Consider the following 22,933-nt stretch of genomic DNA (forward strand, 5'->3'; position numbering starts at 1 on the left):
ATTTACAATTATCCTCACTATATTATGCAGATTGAAGATCGCCGAATTGAAGAAAAGACAAATCGGTGATATTGGGTTCATTAACACAAATCTCATAGGTGCAACTGAGGTTAAATATCATGCCAAAAATACCGAGGCCAACTTGCTACGATCGTTGGTAATAAATGAAAACAAAGATATAATACTCTTTCCTTACAACTTCAAGTGAGTGTTACTGTCTTGTGCATATTTAGTTTCCCTTATTAGTCCAGGTTATAGTAATGTAATTGATGACTTATGCATGCGTGCGCAGCTTCCACTATATTCTCCTAGAGATTAAGCTTGAGCAGGGAGTAGTAACCGTCTTAGACTCGAGACGAAAAGATCCCCAGGACTATGCAGACATGACTCAAATGCTCGAGAAGTAAGTTAAATCGAACATTATCCACCATATCAGCAACTTTGTTCATTTCCTGATATCATGTAATTGTTTTCTTTGTCTGACAGGGTTTGGAGAAAATTCACCACAAAAGCTCCGGGACTGCCGAAGAAGCTACAATTTAGACACCCGAAAGTAAGTACTATAGTAGTATGTTCCGCCCATCTCCTAGTGATTCAAGCGCTAGTTTCATCAATACCATTTAGCATGCTTGCTTATCAGTTTGATTGACCTCTATTTCTTGTAAAGTGGTTGTGGCAGGAACCCGGGAATAATTACTGTGGATACTACTTTTGCGAGTCCATCCGCTACACGACCTGTGAGCGGGGCTACCTCTGACGAACAATATGAAGTGTGTAAGCAATAATATTCACAATTTTATTTTATTACCATCATTTGTGTCGAGTTTCATTTATTCATATATATATATATATATATATATATATATATATATATATATATATATATATATATATATATATATATATATATATGTATTGACCCCCTTCTTCAAATTAGATCTTTCGGATGCGGGATGAACTCCTAGCACCAGATCATATGCGAGCAATTCAAGAGGAATTGGCGGCATTCTTCCTTGACCACGTGATCGCTGAAAACGGAGAATACTATGTGGACCCTGTGTTCTTACAATTTAATTAGGAGATTATATTGTAAGAGATAATTATTGTATATATGTAGCCGGTAGTGTCGGATAGATATACGAGAACTTGTTGTTCGACCAATCTCTCGGAGAAGGAGAGGTGGTCGATATCACTTCTCTCTGTATGCATATGTTCATGACGATCTTCTGTTTCCTTCATTTGCTTACTAGCTAGCGTGTCTAGTCCTCTCCATACGTATATAGTACGTAGCGTCGACCAAGCACGGAGATAAGAGAGGACACTTCTCTCTATTAATTAGCTAGCTAACACAATATATGAAACACCTAAATTAACACCCCAAAACCCCCAACCCCCCCCCCCCCCCTTCAAAAAAACAAAAACCCCAACTCCTAAAATGCTGGCGCGTGGATGCCTATTGGTCCCGGTTAGTGCCACCAACCGGGACCAAAGGCCTTCCTGCCTGGGCTCGCCGCACCGGCCACGTGGAGGCTATTGGTCCCGGTTAGTGCCACCAACCGGGACCAAAGGCCCTCCTGCCTGGGCTCGCCGCGCCGGCCACGTGGAGGCCCATCCTGTCCCGGTTCGTGTAAGAACCGGGACTAAAGTGTTAGAGCATTAGTAACGACCCTTTAGTCCCGGTTCAAAAACCGGGACAAAAGGCCCTTACCAACCAGGACAATAGGCCCTTTTTCTACCAGTGCATGTCGTCCTACCTATGCTCCGCCTGCGGCGCGACCACTCACTGGAGGAACAAGTGCGTTGCCTCGCCGTGCTCCCGTTGCTGGGGCACCGGCCACTTCGAGGCCCTCTGCACCACCCACGCCGGCTTCGACTTCACCAGCGCCACTCGCTGCAGCGTCGGTTACTCTGATTGCTAACACATGACATGAAGCACAACGCAAGTTTCAAAAACATGCAAGAAGGTTGATTCATCCACATAGCAAGAAGTTTAAAAATTATAATAACATCATTGAGCCTCACTCGCTGCAGTCCACAGGAGACGTGTGGAAAAAACAATAGTATGGCAACAAACAAATGTACGCATGCATGGAATGAAATTAAGAGAAAATTGCAGTTGATGGATTTTGATGGTGAGGTCGCCGGTACGGTACGTACGCGCAACACAGAACGGCAGAAAACCATGACATGGTCAATCGAAGGGCTTGATCTGGTGACGACAGCCAAGATATCATGCATGCATGTGTGCTTGTATTGTACCCAGTACATATGATATGCAGTCTTGAGTTCTTGGCCCAGACTGCTTTCTGATCTCCTGTACTCTGCCTAGCCACGTCGTGCATCGCTACCGCGACAGTCCAGAGGACCCCGTTGGCTGCCGAGCAATGCTAGGTTCACGGGGAAATTCTTTACTTGATCAACGGACTGGCTGAGGTGGAGATTTGGGATTGGAAGTTGGGGATGAGGCGGGTCCCACCCCACTGAAAATCAGGGGAAGAGAGATTAGTTAGTTGGAAAGATTAAGTAAAGCTCCGTAATTGTCCGTGCGTGTAGGATTATTGTTGGCTGCGCTGCATTATTGAAGGAAGGAGACCCTATCCATGGCCTTCGCGAGGAGCATAAAAAGGGAACCCACTCGACTGAACATTAACACTCTTCCTTCCTCCTCGATCAGCTCAACTGCACAGCTTTCCTGAAACCTTCGCCTCCGTTCCACCGCCTCCATCCTCCTCGCACTCACCCATGTCGTCCGTCCAGTGCTCCGCCTGCGGCTCCCGCACCCATCGCAGGAACCACTGCGCCGCCTCGCCTTGCTCACGCTGCGGGGGAAACGGCCACTTCGAGGCCCTCTGCACCACCCCCTCCGGCTTCGACTCCGTCAGCGCCACCCGCTGCGGCGTCTGCGGTGGCGCCGGCCACGCCGACGAAGACTGCGCCACCACGGAGACTGCCGACATCCGGTGCGAGACCTGCGGCAAGCTGGGGCACCGGCCCAGGGACTGCCCCACACGCACCGGACGCCGCGACGACCCATACGTCGCGTTTAGGGGCTACGACGCCTGCCAATTCTGCGGTGAGCCGGGGCACTTCGCGCCCGCCTGCCCCCAACGGCGCGGGTAGACGAGGTGTCGCCGGGTCATATTGATGCAATTGCTCTACTTCGGAGTCAGAAACCTGTGGATCTGAGTCTTGGTTAGGTGTTTCGTGTTCTGTTAACTAGGTCGACTTTGCATGCGTGAACTAGCTCGGTGTCGTGGTGTCCCGTAGTCTGAACGTCTATGCAATTATGTATCTCGAGTCTTTGCTTTTGTTGACTGCAGTAGTATTTGATATTTGAAGCATTTGACGTCAAATCTCGCAATGACAAGAAATCCTAATTTCACCGCCCCAAGGATACGGTAGGAATATACAGTGTACCTCCGTCGACTACGTTCAGACGGACGAACTCGAGGAGGATCAAACCCGAAAGAAAAACTCGAAAAAGAAGTGCCGCCATCCGCCCGAGCGCCGCACCTATATGAGGACTGAAAAAAATCCTAACCTAAACTACTAACCAGAGTGGAGGCCCCGGGATTCCCTTCTCCGCCTTCGGTCGCCGGAGTGGGAGGGGAGGCGAATCCACGGGCTCGCCGGTAAACCCTGAAGGAAAGAGTTTGCCCTAGCCGCCTAATGTTAGAGAAAGAAACAAGAGGAAGTCATCACGTATTCTTGTTCTCCCTTTTGAGCAATTATTTTCATGTAAGTAAAGATCATGAAGTCGAGATTAACATGCAAATACAAAGTAGTCTAGCGATGTAATTTATATTCATGCAAGAAAACTATGGTAGTATACTTCCCGCAAAAAGAAAAGACTATTAGTATAACATATCAGCATATATATCTTTCTGTACACGCAAAAAAACATATATATTTTTGCAGCATAAATTCTGCTCCACCCAGGCACATCACATGCATTATGCATCTGTTCATTGGATACGTACCTAGGTTAATTAGGAAAAAAACTAATCGTGCTTGCCTGCATGCATATGCTCCGCGAGTGAGTTGTTTTTTCTCACAGATGCATCGAGATTAGTGCCTGGAATGGATATCCAAACATCGGATAGCTATCATCTTGTTTAATGCAGGCGCAAGCAGGGCCAGATCGTCTCATTAGAAACCCTAGCCGCCGCGCGTGGATCAGTTTTTCTCACACGGGCAACTAGATCAATCGAGAGCTACTCTACCCGCCCAACCATGTCTGCGCCACGGCGACAGTGGGCCGAGCTCCCGTCGAAGCTCCTCGCGGGCGTCTCCGGCCGAATGCACGATCCCACCGACTTTGTCCGCTTCCACACCGTCTGCACCTCGTGGCGGGACTCGCTGCCCGAGAGGACCGCGCTCCGCCCCGTCCTCTTCCCCTGGCTCGTTGCCCCGCCGTCAGGCCGCCGATTCTCCGTCGTCAGGCCCCGCTGCGTCTTCTCCAAGACAAGCTACCACGCAGAGGTATCCTCGAGCTTCTACAAGCTCGGGTGGGTGGCGCGAGCCGATGGCACGGATTACTGGTTCTTCAGCGCACGGGACGGGCCTAAGCTCATCGACCCTCTCACCGGAGACACCACCCCTCTGCCGCCTTTCCCGTTCGGTGATAAACGGAAGATGGTTGAGAAGTCCCGTGTCAACCCGGCAATTCGACCCATGGGTGGCCGCGCCCATGGGCACCCGACCCGAATGGGTAGGGTATGGGTCGGCATATTCACCCATGGGTAAGCTTGATGGGTAACCCGATTAGTCATGGGTAGTGTATGGGTATGAGGTCCTGCCTATGGGTCACCCGATGGGTCGCCCGATTAGCTGACATGTGGGTCATTTATATCTAAATAGTAGTAGGCTTGCCTCCCGCGGTCCAGCCTCCCGCAGTCCAGCCCACCGTCCCCGGCCCAGTCCAGTAAGTCAACACCTAGGTTTTACGAGGCAGAGAAGCCAACCCCGTCCTTCTCGCGCAGCCACACCCACAACGCACAAACCTAGCCGTCCTTCAGTCTCGCTCTCGCCCTCTCCCAGTCCCATCGGCAAACCGCCGCCGCCGCCCACTGTCCCACGCCGTCGTAGGCTGCCGGATCCCCGCGGCCGCCCCCCTGCAGGCCGCCTCCATCCTTGCTAGATCTACGACCAAGCACCACCTCCGCCTCCATCCTCGCTGGATCCGCAGCCAAGCACCACCGCCACTCGACGCCGCCGTCTCAGTCCTCATTCTCCCTCGAGCAGCAGGCTCACCACGCCGGAGCAGCAACGACGCCACCTCTGCATCGATCCCGTCCAACCGGAGCAGCACCGCCGCCATCCTCGTTCTTCCTCCAAGGCTTCACCGCACCGGACCAGCACCGAAGCCATCATCGCGCCGGAGTAGCACCGAGGCCATCACCGCGCCCTCCTTCTGTCTCACCAAGGTTTGCAACAGTAGAACAATTCCAAACCTTTTCTATTTAGTTTACATCAGTAGAATAGGTGAGAGATGAGTTCAACTAAGTAATTTTGTGTGGTCTTGTATAGATGAGTTCACCAGTGGATAGTTTCTCGGCGCCGGGAGTGGAAAGCTCAGCTGTGCATGGAACTCAACATGACAAGTCATCCACTCCACAAGCAACAGAGGGTACGGATGGCATAGATGTTCACTTGCACCAAACATGATCGAAGCTCTTATGTGTATGCAAGCTTGGTCCCGTGCAGACATGTTAGGTGATAATCTATTTCAATCATGACTCTTCTTTCCATACACAATATTATTTCCTTGCTATATGTTAATACCTAAATCTATGCATCAGGGGATTGCAATTCTGCTCTCTTTGCGGACTTTGAAACTGTTCTTAAGGATGACACATAAATGATGGTAACAGATTCTACTTTTAGCAACTTAGCATGCCTTTTAATCTTAGATTTTAATGCAAATATTGTTCTTTACTTTGAATGCTTCTATTTTCTTATGTTTCAGGAGGTTGATGATCAATCCATCCTAACTGAAGCTTGAAACATGATTGTATGATGTTGCTGCTGCTGCTTGGTTGCGACGAGAAGGCCGATGACCCGGCGTGCTACACTACTACCTGCTGTTATTTACATTTATCCATGGGCTGCTACCTACTTGCTACTGCTAGCTTGTTGGCACACTACTACTCAACCTGAACCTTGTATTTGTGCAGCTGCTGAACCTTGTATTTCTGCTGCTATTTGTGCAACTGAACCTTGTATTTCTGCTCCTGAACCTTGTATTTGTGCTTCTGAAGACCTGCACCATGTATTTGTGATGCTATTTATGTTCCTGAACCTTGTATTTGCCTTCCTGATACTGTGTTTTCAGCTTTTCTACTATATATTCACATTGATGGTTAGTAACTGAAGCTATTTGTGCATTTTTGCCACTGTGTGAACCAGTAATTGTTATATGAATTTTGCCACTACTCTGTTATACACTGTACAAGAACACTATACAGCATGGTTCGGGCGTGGGTCTGATCCTTCGCCCATGGGCAGGGTCGTGGGCGACTAGGTAGACCCATTTAGTAATCGGGCATGGGTTTGGTAGACCTCGACCCGGGCAAACCCGACCCAACTGCCAGGTTGAGTCCCGTGGCATTGTCTATGGCGATGACACGGTCATCTTCCTCTATAACTTCTCCACATGGACAGTCGTTGAGAGAGGGTTCAGGCTGGGGAGGAACAACATAGCGTTTGAAAACAATCATTGCTTTGCCGCATACCATGATGGCAAGATCTTAGCGTGCGTGGACGGGGACCATTGCAATGACATTTGGCACCTCCTAGCACCCTCGGCAGGTGGCGTCCACACCAGTGTCGTTGAGAGTGAGGACATGTGGGGTCTCGACTCTAGCCACGTCCTTGAGTCCCATGGCAAGCTGCTGCGAGTGTCCATCCTGAAGCACGGGGTTGTGGTTTTGGTGCATGCGCTAGAAGAAGAGGTGGGCACACACAACAGACGAATGGTGCGGTGGGCGAGGAAGGACAGCCTGAGCTTCGCTGACCGTGTCATGTTTCTAGGGTTCCCAAGCAGCTTCGCAGTAGATGCCGCGAGCTTCCATGGCGTGGAGGACGACTTGATCGGTGGATGTGTTTACTTCTTTCAGCGGTGGTCCGGTCAGGCGACGCTCGGCGTGTTCAGGCACAACCTTATCGACTGCAAAACCAAGTTCATGGAGTATCTGCCATCCAAATGGAGCGATCGTAAAAACGACGCGGGTATGTGGCTCATGGCCCGACCTGCCATTGCTCCAGTCCAGGTATATATGACACAAGCGCATCATTGTTTGAGTTGAAGCCTCCACCATTGGTGTGCTATCGCGTCACAAGTATTGGGTTGATCACTCACCACATGCAAGTCATATATCACAATACCTAAAAATTAATATTTTAAAACCCACGTGTGCTATTTCTTAGTGACATGTACAATTTTGCAATGCAGCGCAGAGGAACAGACAGAAACGACTTGGCCAGCCATGGCGCCTCGGGCAAGGCTTAGCCAGGAGCTCGCCAATGGGGACGACACCGCTGCTCGTGGTGTCACTGGTGTAAGCAAGGATGAAAGTTAGCGGGTTCGCACGCGGGGGAGGGAGGTTATTTTCATGTTAGTGGTGAGGAAGTGGTCGTCAGGAAAGAGATCCATGCGGCTGTTGCTGCGTCAGGAAAGAGATCACATTAAATTTCACGAACACACTTGCACAAAAAACATTGTCCATGGGTACTTGTTGTAACCCTAAATTTCTCTTTATTTCTTCTCTATTTTCTTGGTTACAATCTCACACCTTAGGCTGTGCTTATATACACGCACGGGCCTTTCACACAAGTCAACTCAAACATCAACTTACGTATGCCAACTACAAATCCTACCCAAACTCGACCATGTTACTTTCCTAATCTAGTTTTTTTAGAACGAAGACGCACGGCCGCGTCCGGCTTTAAATTAATAAAGCCACAACGGCAGCGTGAAACAAGTCATAACACAACCCTACAGGCCTATCCGGCCAGCGCCAAAGGATCATCGGAAGTTCTATGCGCAGCTCAACGAAACCAAAGAAAGACATTACAGGGCATAGCCCGTACAGAACACGCAGGCTCGTCAAGCAACAAAAGGGACCATGGACATCACCATAGTCAAGGCTCCCTAGCCATCACATAGACTAGTACTTTCCGTTACCATGCACCGTCGATCAATGTAGCACATAAACTAGTACTTTCCGGACATGGCTACAACATGTAGCCGACTGTGGACTTTTCAAAGCCAACAGATGAAGGAACTCCTACCAAACTTATAGCTTGCACGTAGCTGACCTGCTAACAAGGATATCTGGAGTATTTTCCAACAGCTGCCTGGGAAGGCGGGGCATGGAGGAGGAGGACGGCTAGGGGAGGAGGAGGGGGGGGGGGGGGGGGGGGGGGGGATCGGATTCAAGTCAAACTGTTTAGACCAAACCAACTGATTTTAAAAACAGTACCAGCCGCAACTGAAGCCCAGGCAGTCCGTTTGAAACCATATTGTATCATATTTACGAGAGTGCTAATTCTACAGTGCACGAGACTATATGAGGAATGTTGACATGGTGTGCAGACTTTTAAGGTTGATGTGTGTTGCCATCATAAGGTGGTTCTATATATTTGGCACATTGGTGTGAGGGTTTTATCCCCTATTGAAGGTCTTGCTGCAGAAGAAGTCGACTTAGTTAATGGTGCTAATCCAGCGACGCGCCCGCGCGCGCCGGGGGGAAAACCCTAGCCGCCGCTCCTCCCGTTTCCCTCCCCCCCTCCCTCCCCTGCCGCCAGCAGGAGTTGACGGGCAAAGCCCGGTCGGCACAGCGGCGGCAGGGCATCTCCTTCCTCCTCTGCTCCGGGGTCCGTCGCGGGGCGGAGCTCGCGGGTGGCGGCGCTGGGCTTCGGCAGGGCCCTGCGGCACGGCGCCGGTGGCGAGGGCCGGATGTCAGCTCGTGTATCAGGAGGTCAGATGTGTCGTGCTTAGTTAGTCTGAATAACCGAATCCATGTCCACCCTCCCAGCATCCCATGGTTGTTCTTTCTTTTCTGTTCTTGTGTTTGGCCAGCACAGCAGGTGCTCTGTTTTCACATTAAGATGGGAGGAGTCGCAAAGAAACAAACGGGTAATCCGGATGAAAACTGTTTAAACAAGGTAGTTGCTCTGAAAAATGTGTAAACAGAGGTAAAAACAAGGTGGATTCTCTCTCCCCGATGTAAATGCATGCAGGATCGAAGCTTATGATCGATGTTCAAAACGAATAGTAAAGCAAGTGCACATCTGGTGTCTCTTTCGGACATTGAAGATCACATCTTCTGCGAGCTACAGTAGGTTGCTCAGCCGAAGCAGCAGAGCATTTTTCCCGTGGCGGTGGGCGTGGTCCCTTTGGAGTCTGGACCTGATCATCTCCACGGCAGCAGCTTCTCCCTCCTCTGCCTCCTTGCTCTGGATCGTCACGACCTGTTTCCGCCGCGTCTCCTTCGCCTATTCTGCCTTTTTCTCAAGTTTCTCCTGCAGTTCTCAAGACACTTTAGTTGCAACTAAAGTGTCCAGATTCAGAATCTGAACGTGAAGCTCTGAACTAGGCAAGGTCCAGATTCAGAATCGAGTCCTCTGGCGTTCAGAGCTTCACGTCAAGGACCGCCTTGTGCTCGGTGTTCTCCCACGACACGACAGCATCGACGACATCTTCTGCTCAGCCCTGAAGCACGACATGTTTCTAGTTAAGTTCAGTTAAGACCCTGAACCAGAAGATTGGCCAAACAGCCATAGATAGAGGAGGATTTATCTATGCAAAGTTCAGTTGAGTTGAGTTTGGGTCACCTGCTGTCGGCTTTCCTCTTCTGGATCCCCTCCCAGTTTCTTCTTCATCTCCGCTTCGCTAACAGAAGGCCAATGACCCAAAGGAGCGCATTATTAGATTAAAAAACTGCAGGCACCTCACATATCTCTATCTGAAGGGTGCAAGTGCAACACGCAGTTCTCTAGCTGGGGATGGTGGGAGTACAGTATACAGGCGATAACCAGAATAAAGATATAGGTTTGGCTAAGTACGTACCAGCAGCGAGGCAGATCCATCCACGCAGAGAATTGATGAATTCTTCGATCTCAGAAATGTAGTGATCTCAGAACCTTTGACATTGCAGCCGAATTGGAACTGAAAAAGACAGACAAAATATCATGCATGTGAGGCAATGAGAGAGATACATAGGTCTTGTCGATTAAAGAAGTACATGCTCTTTCGTGGGACAAAAAGTTAGTACCTCGATTCCGGCAACGCATTAGCAGTCCAAGTCTCAACTCTGCTGCTATCGTCTCCGTCAATATAAGCGGAAGGATAGAGTAGGGCGGTTGGGATGTGCGTTGGCTGCTTCCCGAATGGCAGCCTCAACTCTGCTGCTGTGGACCCCGTATCCCCATACTTTACATCTGATTTGAACGAGGCTGGGGAGATTTTCTATTCCGATATCAAAAGCACCGCTAGTACCCAGAGACTCAGTTTTTGCTGCGTTAAATTCTATCCTGAGGTCATCTACCTTGGGCATGCCCCCAGCCGCAAACGTCAAATTCATCACAGCACGCGCACTATCATAATTAAATATCCTCAAGCATTGGAATCCAACTTCACCACAGACTATGACCCTTGTAACTTCAGGCTCTTCTGTTAATGAGGTATTTCGAATTTCACGATCAACAATTCTCAGAATCAGACAACGCAGAACAGGTAAGCCTCCAAGGATATATAAATCTTTCTGCTCAGCTCTGAACAATTCAAGGTGTAACTCCTGGAGGTTGACAAGGGAGCTGACCCAATTTGGAACATGGGGAATACTAGAACACCAGACTTTCAGCTTCTGGAGGCTAAGTGGCATAGGGCACAAAGACTCCCTTACAAATTCAGGGCCATCCCAAACAGTTAGAGATAGAAGGTTCCCTAGGTTTATAAGGGAAGTGACAATAATAGTTTTCTTGGTCTCATTTTCAGCGTTCACTCGGTCAGCAGAATTATAATCCTCAAAATCAATGGTCAATACCTTAAGGCTCTGCTGCTGCTCAAATTCTTGCAGGAAGTTAAATGACTGGCTATAGACACTGACAAGCTTCAATTTCTCCAGTGCTTGCAGCTTGAAAATTCCACAAGGAAGTGTAACATTCTGGTTTACCAATAGGTGCACCAGTCTCTTGAGATTGACAATAGATGCTGGTAACTCACAAACAGAGGTGCCTCTTAAGTCTAGTATCTCTAAGCACCATAGGCGTCCGATTTGTTCTGGAAGCTTGCTTACTTTCTTCACCCCTTGAAGGCTCAGGTACCTCAGCTGAAACAACATCCCTATATTTTCAAGATGACGGTTCTCCAGCTGTTGGCAATATTCAAAGTCCAGAAAACGCAAATGCCTAAACTTATCCATAGAAGGAATTTTCACAGATTCCCCAAACACATCAAGTGATCGGACATGAGACAACACCAAGCCTCTTGGCACTATCAGTTCTTTTTGCTTACTGGCTTGCAGGGAGAGCCGACGAACTTTGTTGTGTGTCCCAACAGATAAACTAGGAACACCCACCAAAGTAACAAAATTTTCTTCGATGGATCTGGATATGATGAAATCAAGAATTGTGTCATGAAGTCGACAGCTCTTTACCCTATCATAGTTACCCAATTTCCCAGGTTGGATCAAACTCCTATTTATTAGCTCATTAAAACACCTTTCTCCAAATTCATATGATGTACTATATCCAGCTTCTGTATGAATTAATCTTTCAGCAATCCACCTATTTATCAAAACTTTCTTCTCAATAACAGAATCTTCAGGGAATATACTCAAACATAAGAGACAAGATTTCAGATGAGCAGGCAGTTCAAAGTAACTAAGTGATAGTATCTTCATCATTCCTTCAACACTGGGGTTTCTTTCAAGTGCTCGACCAATTGAATCTTCAACTTGTTTCCATGGACCTTCTTTCCTTTCAATATTAGCCAACAAACCGGATATAGCAATGATTGCCAAAGGCAACCCAGCACATTTTTTCAAAATATGCTCAGAAACTGTTACAAGGTATGAGGGGCACTTTTCTTGGGCATTGAATAGTCTTGTGTAAAATAACTGCCTAGAGTGCACCATGTCAAGAGGCCTTATGCGATAAATATCTCCACTAAATGGTGTTGAACGGCATGATTCAGAAACTTCATTTATACGGGTAGTGGTGATTATGATACTTCCAAAACTAGTCATGGGAAATGCAAGCTTAATAACATGCCATGTATTCACATCCCATATATCGTCAATAACAACAAAGTACCTGCACGAGGATACATGGTTGATATTAGTGAGGTAATGATATAAATACTATACAACAAGATAAACAAATACATAAAACTATAAACATGTTCACAGTAGCAGCATAAATGTCTACTGTTAGAAAGCTGAAACAAGTGTTAAACTTGCATATGTTGCGGACTTAGTTCTTGTGTGTATATCAGTGCTCCCTCCATTCCAAAATACTTGTCATGGTTTTATTTAAAATTTGAACTAAACCACGACAATTAGGGAGTAGATGCCATTTAGTTTGCAAGATTATATGGAGAGTTGGGCGATACACAATAGGTTAAACATGAGTCATTACCATGGTGGATGAACAAAATGATGAATATACACACTTAACTGGTCTAGAAGGGATGTTGATCAGATGGTCATGAAATTCAAAAGAGCCTACCTAGGTGTGGATCCAACCATCCTGTGATTTAAAATTAAGAAAACCTACGTAAGTTCATAGCTATTCTAAACAATATAAAACATAACTCACGCATGGCCGTTCATAAGATATATGATTTTGGGTACTCTCTCTCTCTCTCTCTCTCTACATATATTTTTTTATTTACTTAGCAGGAAAATGAACTTCACTACAAAATATTTGACCTTTTTTCTAGAAATTTATGAAAACAATGAACAAAAGAACCACATGGAAGTTCACTAATTTTATATTTGAGGATGATAAGTTGGAAAAGAAATTCTACCTTTTGTCTGCCAGGAAATTGGCAATCTTGCTAATAAGTTGTTGTATACTCCCTGCTTCAGTGTTAGCATAATCTTTCCCACTGACTTCACTAAAAATAGTTCTCATGATATTCATCATGTCAGGGCTTCTTGACACAGATAAGAAGGCCCGACATTTAAATTCTCCTTTGAGATCTTGATACACTTGATTTGCAAGAGTTGTCTTGCCCATCCCCCCAGATCCTACGATAGAGACCAGCTTCATTTGCTCGTGCGTTGACTCACCTTTAGTCAACAATTTAATTACCTCGGCCTTGGGTTCATCAATTCCGACAAGCTCAGAGGCATGCTTAAAGATAGCAAGAGCTCTAGGATCAATGGTTGCATTGTTGGCCTTGGACAAGGCCTCACGGGCCTTGTACCTTGCATTCCTCTCGGCCACCTCGATGAGCTGTTTCTTCATATCTCCGATCTCGTTGCCGATCCGACGACGAGCCTTCATCTTCCCCAACTTCCCCAGCGAATTCTTCATCTTCTCCAAAAAGCCATCTGGCTTTGTATCTTCGCTGTCAACACTTTGCATGAAGTCGTCGATGGAGTCCTCCATGTCATAGGAGAGCTCCCGCACCTCATTCATCCACACCTTGTCCTGGACATCAGGGTCCTCCTCCTCCGACATCTTCAGAAGAAACGCATCCATTGCAGCAAGTTCATGGGTGAGCGACTTGATATCGCCAGGCACACCCTTGAACCGCCTGTACTCATCGCCCGCCAGAGCGCCCAGCTTCGCCAGGACGGGTTTCAAGGCTCCCGTCGCTACACTCACCAGAGCCACCTCCATGGTTGCAAGTGGTGCTAGCTTAGAGGTGAGCTTGCTCAGTCAGTCTTGTGTGTATGAAAGCGAAAACAGTGTAGGCTGAGTGACGCTGCCCTCTCTCGGCCTTATAGCAAAGCTAACTAGCATAGTTACATCGGCCAGCCGTAATTAAGCAGCTAATTCTGGGTCAAGTTGCTCTACTTGCAGAGCTAAAGACAAGTTTCTCTTACCCCGAGATTGTAAACTAAGCTAAGATAAGATGCCCACTGCTACCAAGCCACACCAGATCTGTTCAAACGCACGCCCCCTCCACGTTGTTCAGCACTAGGTCTCTTCACCCGAAAGATTCGTCTGCTCATTCATCAGTATAATGAACGCTTTTTTTCATCAGTATAATAAACGCTTAAGCATGGCGCGTCATGAGATGCCAACTCAAACTAGCTAGGGTCTTAGTCGGTACTCGTTATTTTTTGTTTAGTTAACCTTTTAGCTTAACAAATCTATTATTACCATGCTGCTAGAGCTAGTAGTAACAGGAGGCGTTGCGCTTTTCTAGCTAGTAGCTGCTTGCAGCTGCATTGTATACCCGACACGATATGTTTGTAAGATTGGCGTTCACATCTGAAAGCAGATTTAATATGAACCAGTGTATGGATAAGGTTATCTTAACTTTTGTGCAAAACTAACACTCTACAAAACAATTCTCTGCCAGAGAAAAACAAAAGGCTTGGTAAAGATGGCTCTCCAACGGTTGTCTCGTCTCCACGCTCCTCCAGCCGCCGCCAACGTTCCAATCCACGGCCGCCGACCATCCCACCCTCAGCCTCACCCATCGGCCAATCACTCCAATTCTCGACGGCCAGATAACGCTCCTCGGGCGCCGCCGGCTGCCTCCGTTTCGTCCTCTTCGGCGCCTCTCCTGGGCAGGTCCTGCCCTGCAGAGGCGGATCTCGAGCCTGATGGTGACGAGTGGATTGAAATGCGCAATCGGCGTCGCCAGCGCCGTTATGAAGATGCTCTCACCGTCAGTCGGCCAGCTGCCTCCAAGCCTTGGATTCCCCGGTGGCTGGTTGGTCGCTGCTTTAAATGCCTTGAGATGGGGCATGTGAAGGCCAAGTGCTCCGGCGATATATACGCTGCCATCGCTGCAGGACCTCGGGCCATATCGCACTACCCTCCGCTTGCCCGGGATCGCTTCCCCGGGGAGATGCTCACGCACGGGGATCCGGATCTAAGGCCGACCGGGGGAGGCTGAATCTAGTATACTCTTCTCCCCTATCTAATAAAATTCGGCCAATGAAAAACAAAAGGCATTGTAAGTTTGATGTAGCTAACACTGTACAAAGTAAACAAAAAACATACATTTGATGAAGCATCCAAGGAAAGGTTGTACCATCAACAGAGTTGACAAAAGGATTCATGCACTTGCAGGAACAACTTGTGAAATTAATATGGTATACCCCTCTATTTTAGGAACAACCAGTAATATGGAGTATCATATTAGCATGTTCGGTGCATTTCATAATTGATGTACCAGTAATATGTGTTTGAAGATGGTCTGACATGTGCATTTCTGACCCAATAACAATGTCTCTCCAATTAAAGGGCTTGCAAAATCTGTCGTCATTATACTAGTCTTATCTTCTTGTTAATGATCAATGATTTCATTCGTGAAACAATTCATAGTAACATGCACATTATTACATATAGATAGAGATGTACTCTAGACCCGAAACACTTGTTTGTGTTATTCTTTAACCTTCTGACTTATGCATGACGCTGGGAAGGTAAAAAAAACACTTGTTTATGTTATTCTTTAACCTTCAAGATACACTGGGAAGAAATTCCAACAGTCTCAGGTAAAAAAAATAGCATCCACAGCCGACGATCAGCGAAAATACAAAGAATTGATACCAAAATCGCTACATGTATTTTTAGAGCTTTCACACCAACTTTGTTTTTCTTTTGGAGTTGCTTGATGGTATCATACTTGTTTATCAACTTCTTATGTGCAGAAGCAACAACCCCTTTCTGAACCTTTTTTTCTGTTGTGGACCAATTCTTACAAGAGTGCAGATCTACTCTCTCCGTTCCATAATACAAGACCTTTTAGTTATTTTAAAATATTGACTACATTCATACTAAAATGAGTGAACATACATACTAAAACGTGTCTAAAACTCTAAATACATACGAATCAAGAAAAAGCTAAAAGGTCTTATATTAGAAAACGGAGGGAGTATATCAGATCCATAATGGAGAAAAAACTGATGTGCATGTCCCTGTAATGAAGATGTCGATCTTGTGTTGCTCCTGTTCGAGCTGAATGTGTACAGCAATCCCTGTGGGAGGAGCATTTGCAGGATTTGTAGAGAAAGAGTTTTTCCATGAGGCGTCTGAGTAGACCTTGGCTCTAGAAATTAGCGTATCCGATTTCATGGTAGTTCCCTGCAAAGGAAGCCCTATAGAATCTCCAGATATTTGGTGATGTGCCTGAGCCCTGAGGCCACCATCATTCAGACTTTCAGAGATCTGCAGGTTCCCTCAATCCAGTTTAGAAGCCTCTATAGTGGCCAGTGCCGCAAGGAAACTTTGGGTTGGGGGTCCATCTTTCCTGTCAAAGCGTTTGTCGTTCCTGGATTTCCAAATGCACCAAAGAAAATTCATAATATTTTGCAATGAAGTTATTGAAGCCATCCTTTCTTCATGACATCCTGTGTTTTTTTTTTCTGAGAAGAACCAAAATCACATCTCACATGCCTGTCGGGCTTCCGCATCGGGCTTTGGAGCCCAGTCCAAGCAAGGCCCTTTTTTCTCAGTGGGTGAAGTCTGCCAAAGTGAGGCGAGAGCCGACAATCCGTGAACTCTGAACCTGCTTGCTAGGAACTTTTCTCTCTGATTTCCTCAAAAAAAAAGGAACTTCTCTGAATAACAAGAACCACAGTGAGAATGTTAAGAAACATTTCTTGACATTTCTCAAATCCGAGTACGTACATACACTCACACAGCAACCCCAAATCCCACACAGCCTGACAGAACATGCAACATTACATTACGTACCAGACAAATTAATACTGAAAACCTGCAACCAGATTCACCGGAACTCGAAGCAGAGGATGTACTACATGACGTACGTACCTGTCAGTTGCTGAACCCGGAGGAGCTGGTGCGGGTGTGGTTGCTGTTGCCGGCGCTGGAGGTCCACCTGTACAAAGGCGGATCGATCAGAATAACACCATTGAGCAGAGCAATGGTAAGTAGGTGAAAGAAACAACAGATCCTATTTTTTTTTAAATTGAATTATTAAATTTTGAATAATTTTTCAGAATACTACTGAAAACAGGTAGTATATGCTGTAATTTTTTGATTTTTTTTTAAATATTAAATTTTGAATCAGCTTAGCTAAATAGCCATTATTTTCTACGAAAATACAAAGGTGAACATGGTCTCATGCGCATCCACGTGAATAGTAAATTCATAAAAAATACTGATTTTTTAAAAAAAACTGAAATTCTGTAGCATGAAACTTAGTTGACCATTCTACCCACATGTGAAGTTTCGTGATGTATTGACACTCATGGTATTCTATGTGAAAAAAATACAATTGTGACCATACTATTCATCAAATAGTGTTTTATGATAGCGCTTCGATTTTGTCATTTTTTCCCAAATTACCACGCATGTGATTGCTTCGTGAAACTTTATACGTAAGTATACCTGTTGACTATGTATATTACAAAAATATTTTTTTTTTATTTTTTCTAGCATTTTTTGAATTTACTATTCATGAGGGGTGCGCGTGGAACCATGTTCACCAAATCCGTGTCTTTATTTCCTAGTCATTCTTAATAACTTTGGTTACCTCCATTGGACGTCAGAACAAATCATTTGTGCATTTCGAGCACCCTTATCACATGCTTCCTTCACATATTCCTTCTTGTTCTTATTAAGCTTCATGACTAGCCAACGTAACCACAAGTCCAAACTTATGAAAGGACTAGGCAATTCACACATACACTTCAACACCATCTCTCATGTGTGAAGCGGAAAGTCAACACATGGATAGACTCAGAGGTATGGCTCAAGAGGCCTATACATGGACATAAATGGGGCAACAACAATTTTTAGATAAATTGCGAAAACCAGGACCTCAACTCGAGACATTAGGCTCTGATACATGTTAAGGTTTATACACTTTATACACTAGCTAACACAACCAAAAGTCCAAACTCATGCAAGGACTAGGCAATCCACATATACACTTCAACAGTTTTTATAACAGTCCAATAACTCTCTAAATTGTCCTTTGTTGATGGACGTGGATGATTCACCTTGTTCTATGAGATACTTTGCACAATCCAATGATGCAGTTAGATAGATTTCATAAGATATCTCAACCTCCTTGTTGTACACACAGAATTTGGTAGCTACGCTTGCTCTTTGATTGTTGAAATCATCACAATCTCCCTTAGCAATATTGTGGTAACTAGATTGACCACCAACATGCTTTTCAAAACTAGCTAGACCTGTTTTCCAATAAGTGTAGGCATCTTTTGCAAAACATCATTGCCAAATGTAACAAACTAGGATGGTTTCTTGAAAAGAAAGCAATGGAAGCAAAATCCAACCTCCTTTTCCACACTGTATTCTAACCAATCAAACTTGTTGAACCATGCAGGTTGAAAGGATCTCCATGTTGGTTGGTTTGAATAATTTGACTTGGATGAAATTCTAGTATATGCTTTCTTTGGTTGGTTTGTACTCTCATCAAATATGGTCTCATTTCTCTCATCCCTTGGGGTTGAGGGATTAGTCCTCTCATTAGTTGAAGGAGGAATTATGCTTACTACAATCAAGGGGATTTGGGTACACATTGGCTTGGATGATTTGGATAGAATCAGGTTGGATACTTCACATATGTTATTCCTTTTGATTCACGATACTTTACAAAAAATGAGGTGAGATATATCGGTATCACCATGAGTCATACACATGCTCACTATATCGATCTCCTCATTACCGATTTTGTTTTTCTTTCTCGTTGTCGTGTTCTGGCATCCATGTGAGCAAGTCGCATGTGTCTAGCCAGACAATGATGGATGGCTTCACACTGAGAGGGCCCTAAGAATATCTCTCCATCGTCAGAGGACCAAATCCCACTCTTGAGCTATTTTTCCCCTTGCCATACTTTCCGATGAACCTGAAGTTGCCATTATGATTATCCTATAACAGACAGCGTTGTAACAACACCTAAGTGCATTGTCTAGTATGAAGTGACTCTGTACTCTCATGGTTTAAGGAGCTGATCATACATTAACTCCCTGTGTTATAGAATATAGACTTGTGACAATAACTTTTCTAAGTATGACATACAAATTGGGTCAATTAATATGATCGTTCTACTAACAACATATTATCAATTTTATCGACATCCTTGTTACACTTAACTTATGCCTATGATCCAAAAAACATCATCATCATGCAACACTTGAGCTAGTCCCTAAGGAGAGACTAAGAATTAGGTCTTGTCGTTTATTATACTACACGTGCTTATGAGTTTTCCTCTGAATCACATATTCAAGAATCATATCGGTTATAGCATAGAATATAAACATTTAATTATAAACATGTATTACTGAGCCCCCTAAGGCATATTTCCAATAGGCCCCCGTACTACTGAGCCCCCTCTCAATGAGCGGGGACCACCAAACCCATCCATTCATGGGCTGCATGCGAGACTTTGTTCATCTGTTGGACTCTCTGTTAGTTGAGTTGCATAAGTTGGTACAGTTTCATTGAGTTGGGGCAATCCATAATAAGTTTTACCAAGAAATTGAGCGATACAAGATGTTGCAACATTTGGCAAAAATACAAGTCTACTGCAGTAGGGGCATGTTGCTAAGAAGGTGTGACATTTCGTAGTTCTTGAAGTGATACAAACATTTGCCACATATACATGTGGCAAAGTTGGGAAATACATGGCTATAAACCAAACACACCTTATACTCGAGAAGTATCTACCAAATTATTCGGTAGACAGATCTCTAAATAACTCCACCAAGATTTATAGATATTTAATTGCGCATCTAAACCCATTACAATATATTAAAGGAAAAGTAATGTGATACTATTGGTTTCCTTAAGTTTAGCGTGTAACAATGCATCGCAGGAAAAATATAGTTATGAACATTGCAAATTATATAAAAGTAAAAGTATTGTGACAAAATGATGTTTTGCTTTAGCATGAGAAAACATATCTTAATACATATTTGATAGTTATATCTAGTAAGTAGTACAACTGCAAGGATTATCTAGTACAAAATATACCATTGGAAAATTGTTTTTCGAAGAAATCAAACACTAAAAATCTTGTGTAATGTACTGCATATTATTACTATATACATTTTGTTTGTTAAGGATAACTCTAAAAAATGCACACATTATAGTTTCTCAACAGATGGGTGTATAATAGGTGTATCAACAAACAAATATGTTTAATAGAAAAGTTGAGTTGTTATAAAATATAAAAGTTTGATATAAACATGTGAACATGATTTTATATTAGTTCGAATAGGATAGCATACATGACTTGGGACAGAATGTCTCTGAGATCGTACATCCAAAACCTTTTATAAATTAATGAGTATTGGTTATAATGTATCATAATTTTCACGGGCCCAAAGATGTTGTCAATCCACTAATGCAAAAGGAAAAACCAATTTACCAGAGTAAGAGCAAAATGAGTACCACTAAAATGACGTTGGTTATATATCTCCGTTAACCATCCAATACATCTTATATAAGAATAAAATAAAGTAAGATTGATTTGTATTTTGAAACTTTTAAATCACAATATTTATTATGTAAAAAATATAACTGTATCTTATAAATGTTTAACATTTCATATAGTATATGCTTGTATATCATAAAAATATTTTTAAATTATATTTAAAAAGTTGATGTCGTTCATCGACTTTTTGTTTGTAATCATAAAAATTAGTTCGCATATTCGTGATTAATTATGCCGGCACCTCAGTAAACATGTCCATGTGGCTCATAAGATTTGTTTTAACATTGTCTTAGGATAATGCTTATGCATTTTTAAAACAATGTTTTACATTTAATAAAAATAATGTTTATATCTCATAAAACTTAATGACATGAACATTCTTCTTTGGGACCATGTGGATCAGCTTTTGACCAAGAATGAAATTTTGTAGAGATTTATTTATTTACAAATAAAAATCAACAACTATTCTTACCATAGTTCTGTCTTGCTGGATAGAACAACTTTGTAATTGACAATGACAAAATTGTTTCCACGCTCATTAGTAATGGGAAGAAAAATTAAAAGGTAAAAATGTAGGACAATATAAACAGATGGGTAATAGAAACTAGATAATAAAATCCTGGGAATAAAAAAATTAAACAAATAATGAGAATAAAGAAGAGAAAGAGCAACGAAAATGAAAAGGGAACAATTTTTTTAGGGGTAAGGCCTAATCTTTATTGATCAAAAACCACAGAGAGTGGGATAATGTTCGCATCATGTGGTTGGCCAAACCACACATGACGCCCAAGATCTAGATTAAGAGCAAATCTGGCTAATCTATGAGCTTCTACATTACTACTTCGACCCTCATAAACAAAAGTACATAAAAAGGAGGTAGACCGTGCTTTAATCTCACTGATGATTGCACCATGTTTCCCATGATTCCCTTGATCGATATCTCTGGCCACTTGCTTGGCATCTGAGGCTATGACAAACTGATTCAAGAGCAAGTCTTCTGCAACACATAAAGCTTCCCTGCATGCTATTGATTCCAGAATAATTGGGTTGTCCACACCTTGTACCACAAGAACGGAGCTGCCCAAATAATTGCCTCCCTGGTCTCTGCACACCACAGCTGTTGTCCCCCTTCTACCGATTCTGACTGCTGCATCTACATGTATCTTTGCATGCCCAGCAAGAGGTGCTTGCGGCCGTGTAAACCCAGTCCGAGCCACAACAGCGATTGGATCAGCGGCTGGTTTTGTTTCCTTGATCATCTCTAGCTCCCCAATGTATCTTGTGGCAAAAGGAATGCACAGAATGCGGGCTCTGAAAAATACCTTCATGAATAGCCTTTCTTCTTGCTGACCAAACAGCCCACAAGGTTACTGCTAGCTTCACAAAGGACGCATGTGATAAACACTCCGTCTGAGAGAAGAGCCATTGTTTGGCATTTGGTTCCACGTTTGCTACTAACGACTGTCCAATTTCTTCTTCTACGAGGGCCCATGTACATCTGGAAGTGGTGCACTCCAGGAGTGAGTGGCGCCATGAGTCTGGTGCACCACATAGCCCGCATGCCGATGAGGTTGACATATGACGGTGAGCACGGACATCTTCAGTCAGCAGTGATAACTTGGATAAACGCCAAAGAAACATCCGTATTTTTGCTGGGACCTGCGTCTTCCATAATGATTTCCAGATTTCTCCTCTCGAAACCCGCTCAAAGATCCTGCTGAACTATCGAGCCATGCCTCCCTTCGCTGTCTGGTCCCCACGAGCATGTTATATGCGGATCTGGCCGTGAACTGACCATTTTTCTCGAAGTGCCAACACCAAAAGTCAGGGATGTTTCTGGTGCATAGTGGAATACCATTAACGATTTTAGCATGAAAAGGTAGAAAAACTTCCCTCACCCGTTGCATGTTCCAAGTTGTCGTAGTAGGGTCAATAAGTTCTGAGACGTACATTGCTGGGATAGGCGCCAAACACCCATATGGACGTAGCATCTCATCTCTAGGCAACCAATTTTCAGTCCAAATCCTCGTTGTTTCTCCATTGCCAATTCTTTTTATTAATCCCTGCTTGAGTGTGTCACGTCCCTCAATAATTGCTCTCCATATTTGACTCGGATGAGAACCCAAAGTGGCCTCCAAAATTGAAGAGTTTGGGAAGTAGACACTTTTCAAAATGCGAGCACTAAGGGATTCCGGATTTTGCAATAAGCGCCATGCTTGTCTAGCCAACATGGCCAGGTTAAAAAGCTCAATATCCTTGAATCCTAGTCCCCCCATAGCTTTTGGCTGTGTCATCTCCTTCTAGGACACCCAA

At 44.5% G+C, this 22,933-nt stretch overlaps 1 protein-coding gene and 1 long non-coding RNA gene across 3 annotated transcripts; one reads left to right on the forward strand and one right to left on the reverse strand.

Annotated features, from left to right (window-relative positions):
* Positions 1-4,991: 4,991 nt before the first annotated feature.
* LOC123142204 (uncharacterized) lies at positions 4,992-6,316 on the forward strand. The gene is made up of 4 exons (XR_006470548.1): positions 4,992-5,426; positions 5,530-5,715; positions 5,802-5,866; positions 5,969-6,316. It is a non-coding gene; the product is annotated as an uncharacterized lncRNA (long non-coding RNA).
* A 2,913-nt stretch (positions 6,317-9,229) lies between these two features.
* On the reverse strand, positions 9,230-13,917 carry LOC123146244 (disease resistance protein RGA5). 2 transcript variants are annotated; one of them, XM_044565857.1, is made up of 5 exons: positions 13,034-13,917; positions 10,278-12,318; positions 10,073-10,171; positions 9,838-9,895; positions 9,230-9,715 (listed from the first exon to the last, which is right to left on the reverse strand). In XM_044565857.1, the coding sequence occupies exons 1-2, from the start codon at positions 13,852-13,854 to the stop codon at positions 10,335-10,337; spliced, it is 2,805 nt and encodes a 934-aa protein (XP_044421792.1). In that variant the 5' UTR covers positions 13,855-13,917; the 3' UTR covers positions 9,230-9,715; positions 9,838-9,895; positions 10,073-10,171; positions 10,278-10,334. The 2 variants fall into 2 exon arrangements, with proteins under 2 accessions (XP_044421792.1, XP_044421793.1); XM_044565858.1 differs by having other exon boundaries at positions 9,230-9,733.
* Positions 13,918-22,933: the final 9,016 nt, after the last annotated feature.

The sequence above is a fragment of the Triticum aestivum genome, chromosome 6D, assembly GCF_018294505.1.
Source record: "Triticum aestivum cultivar Chinese Spring chromosome 6D, IWGSC CS RefSeq v2.1, whole genome shotgun sequence".
NCBI lineage: Eukaryota > Viridiplantae > Streptophyta > Magnoliopsida > Poales > Poaceae > Triticum > Triticum aestivum.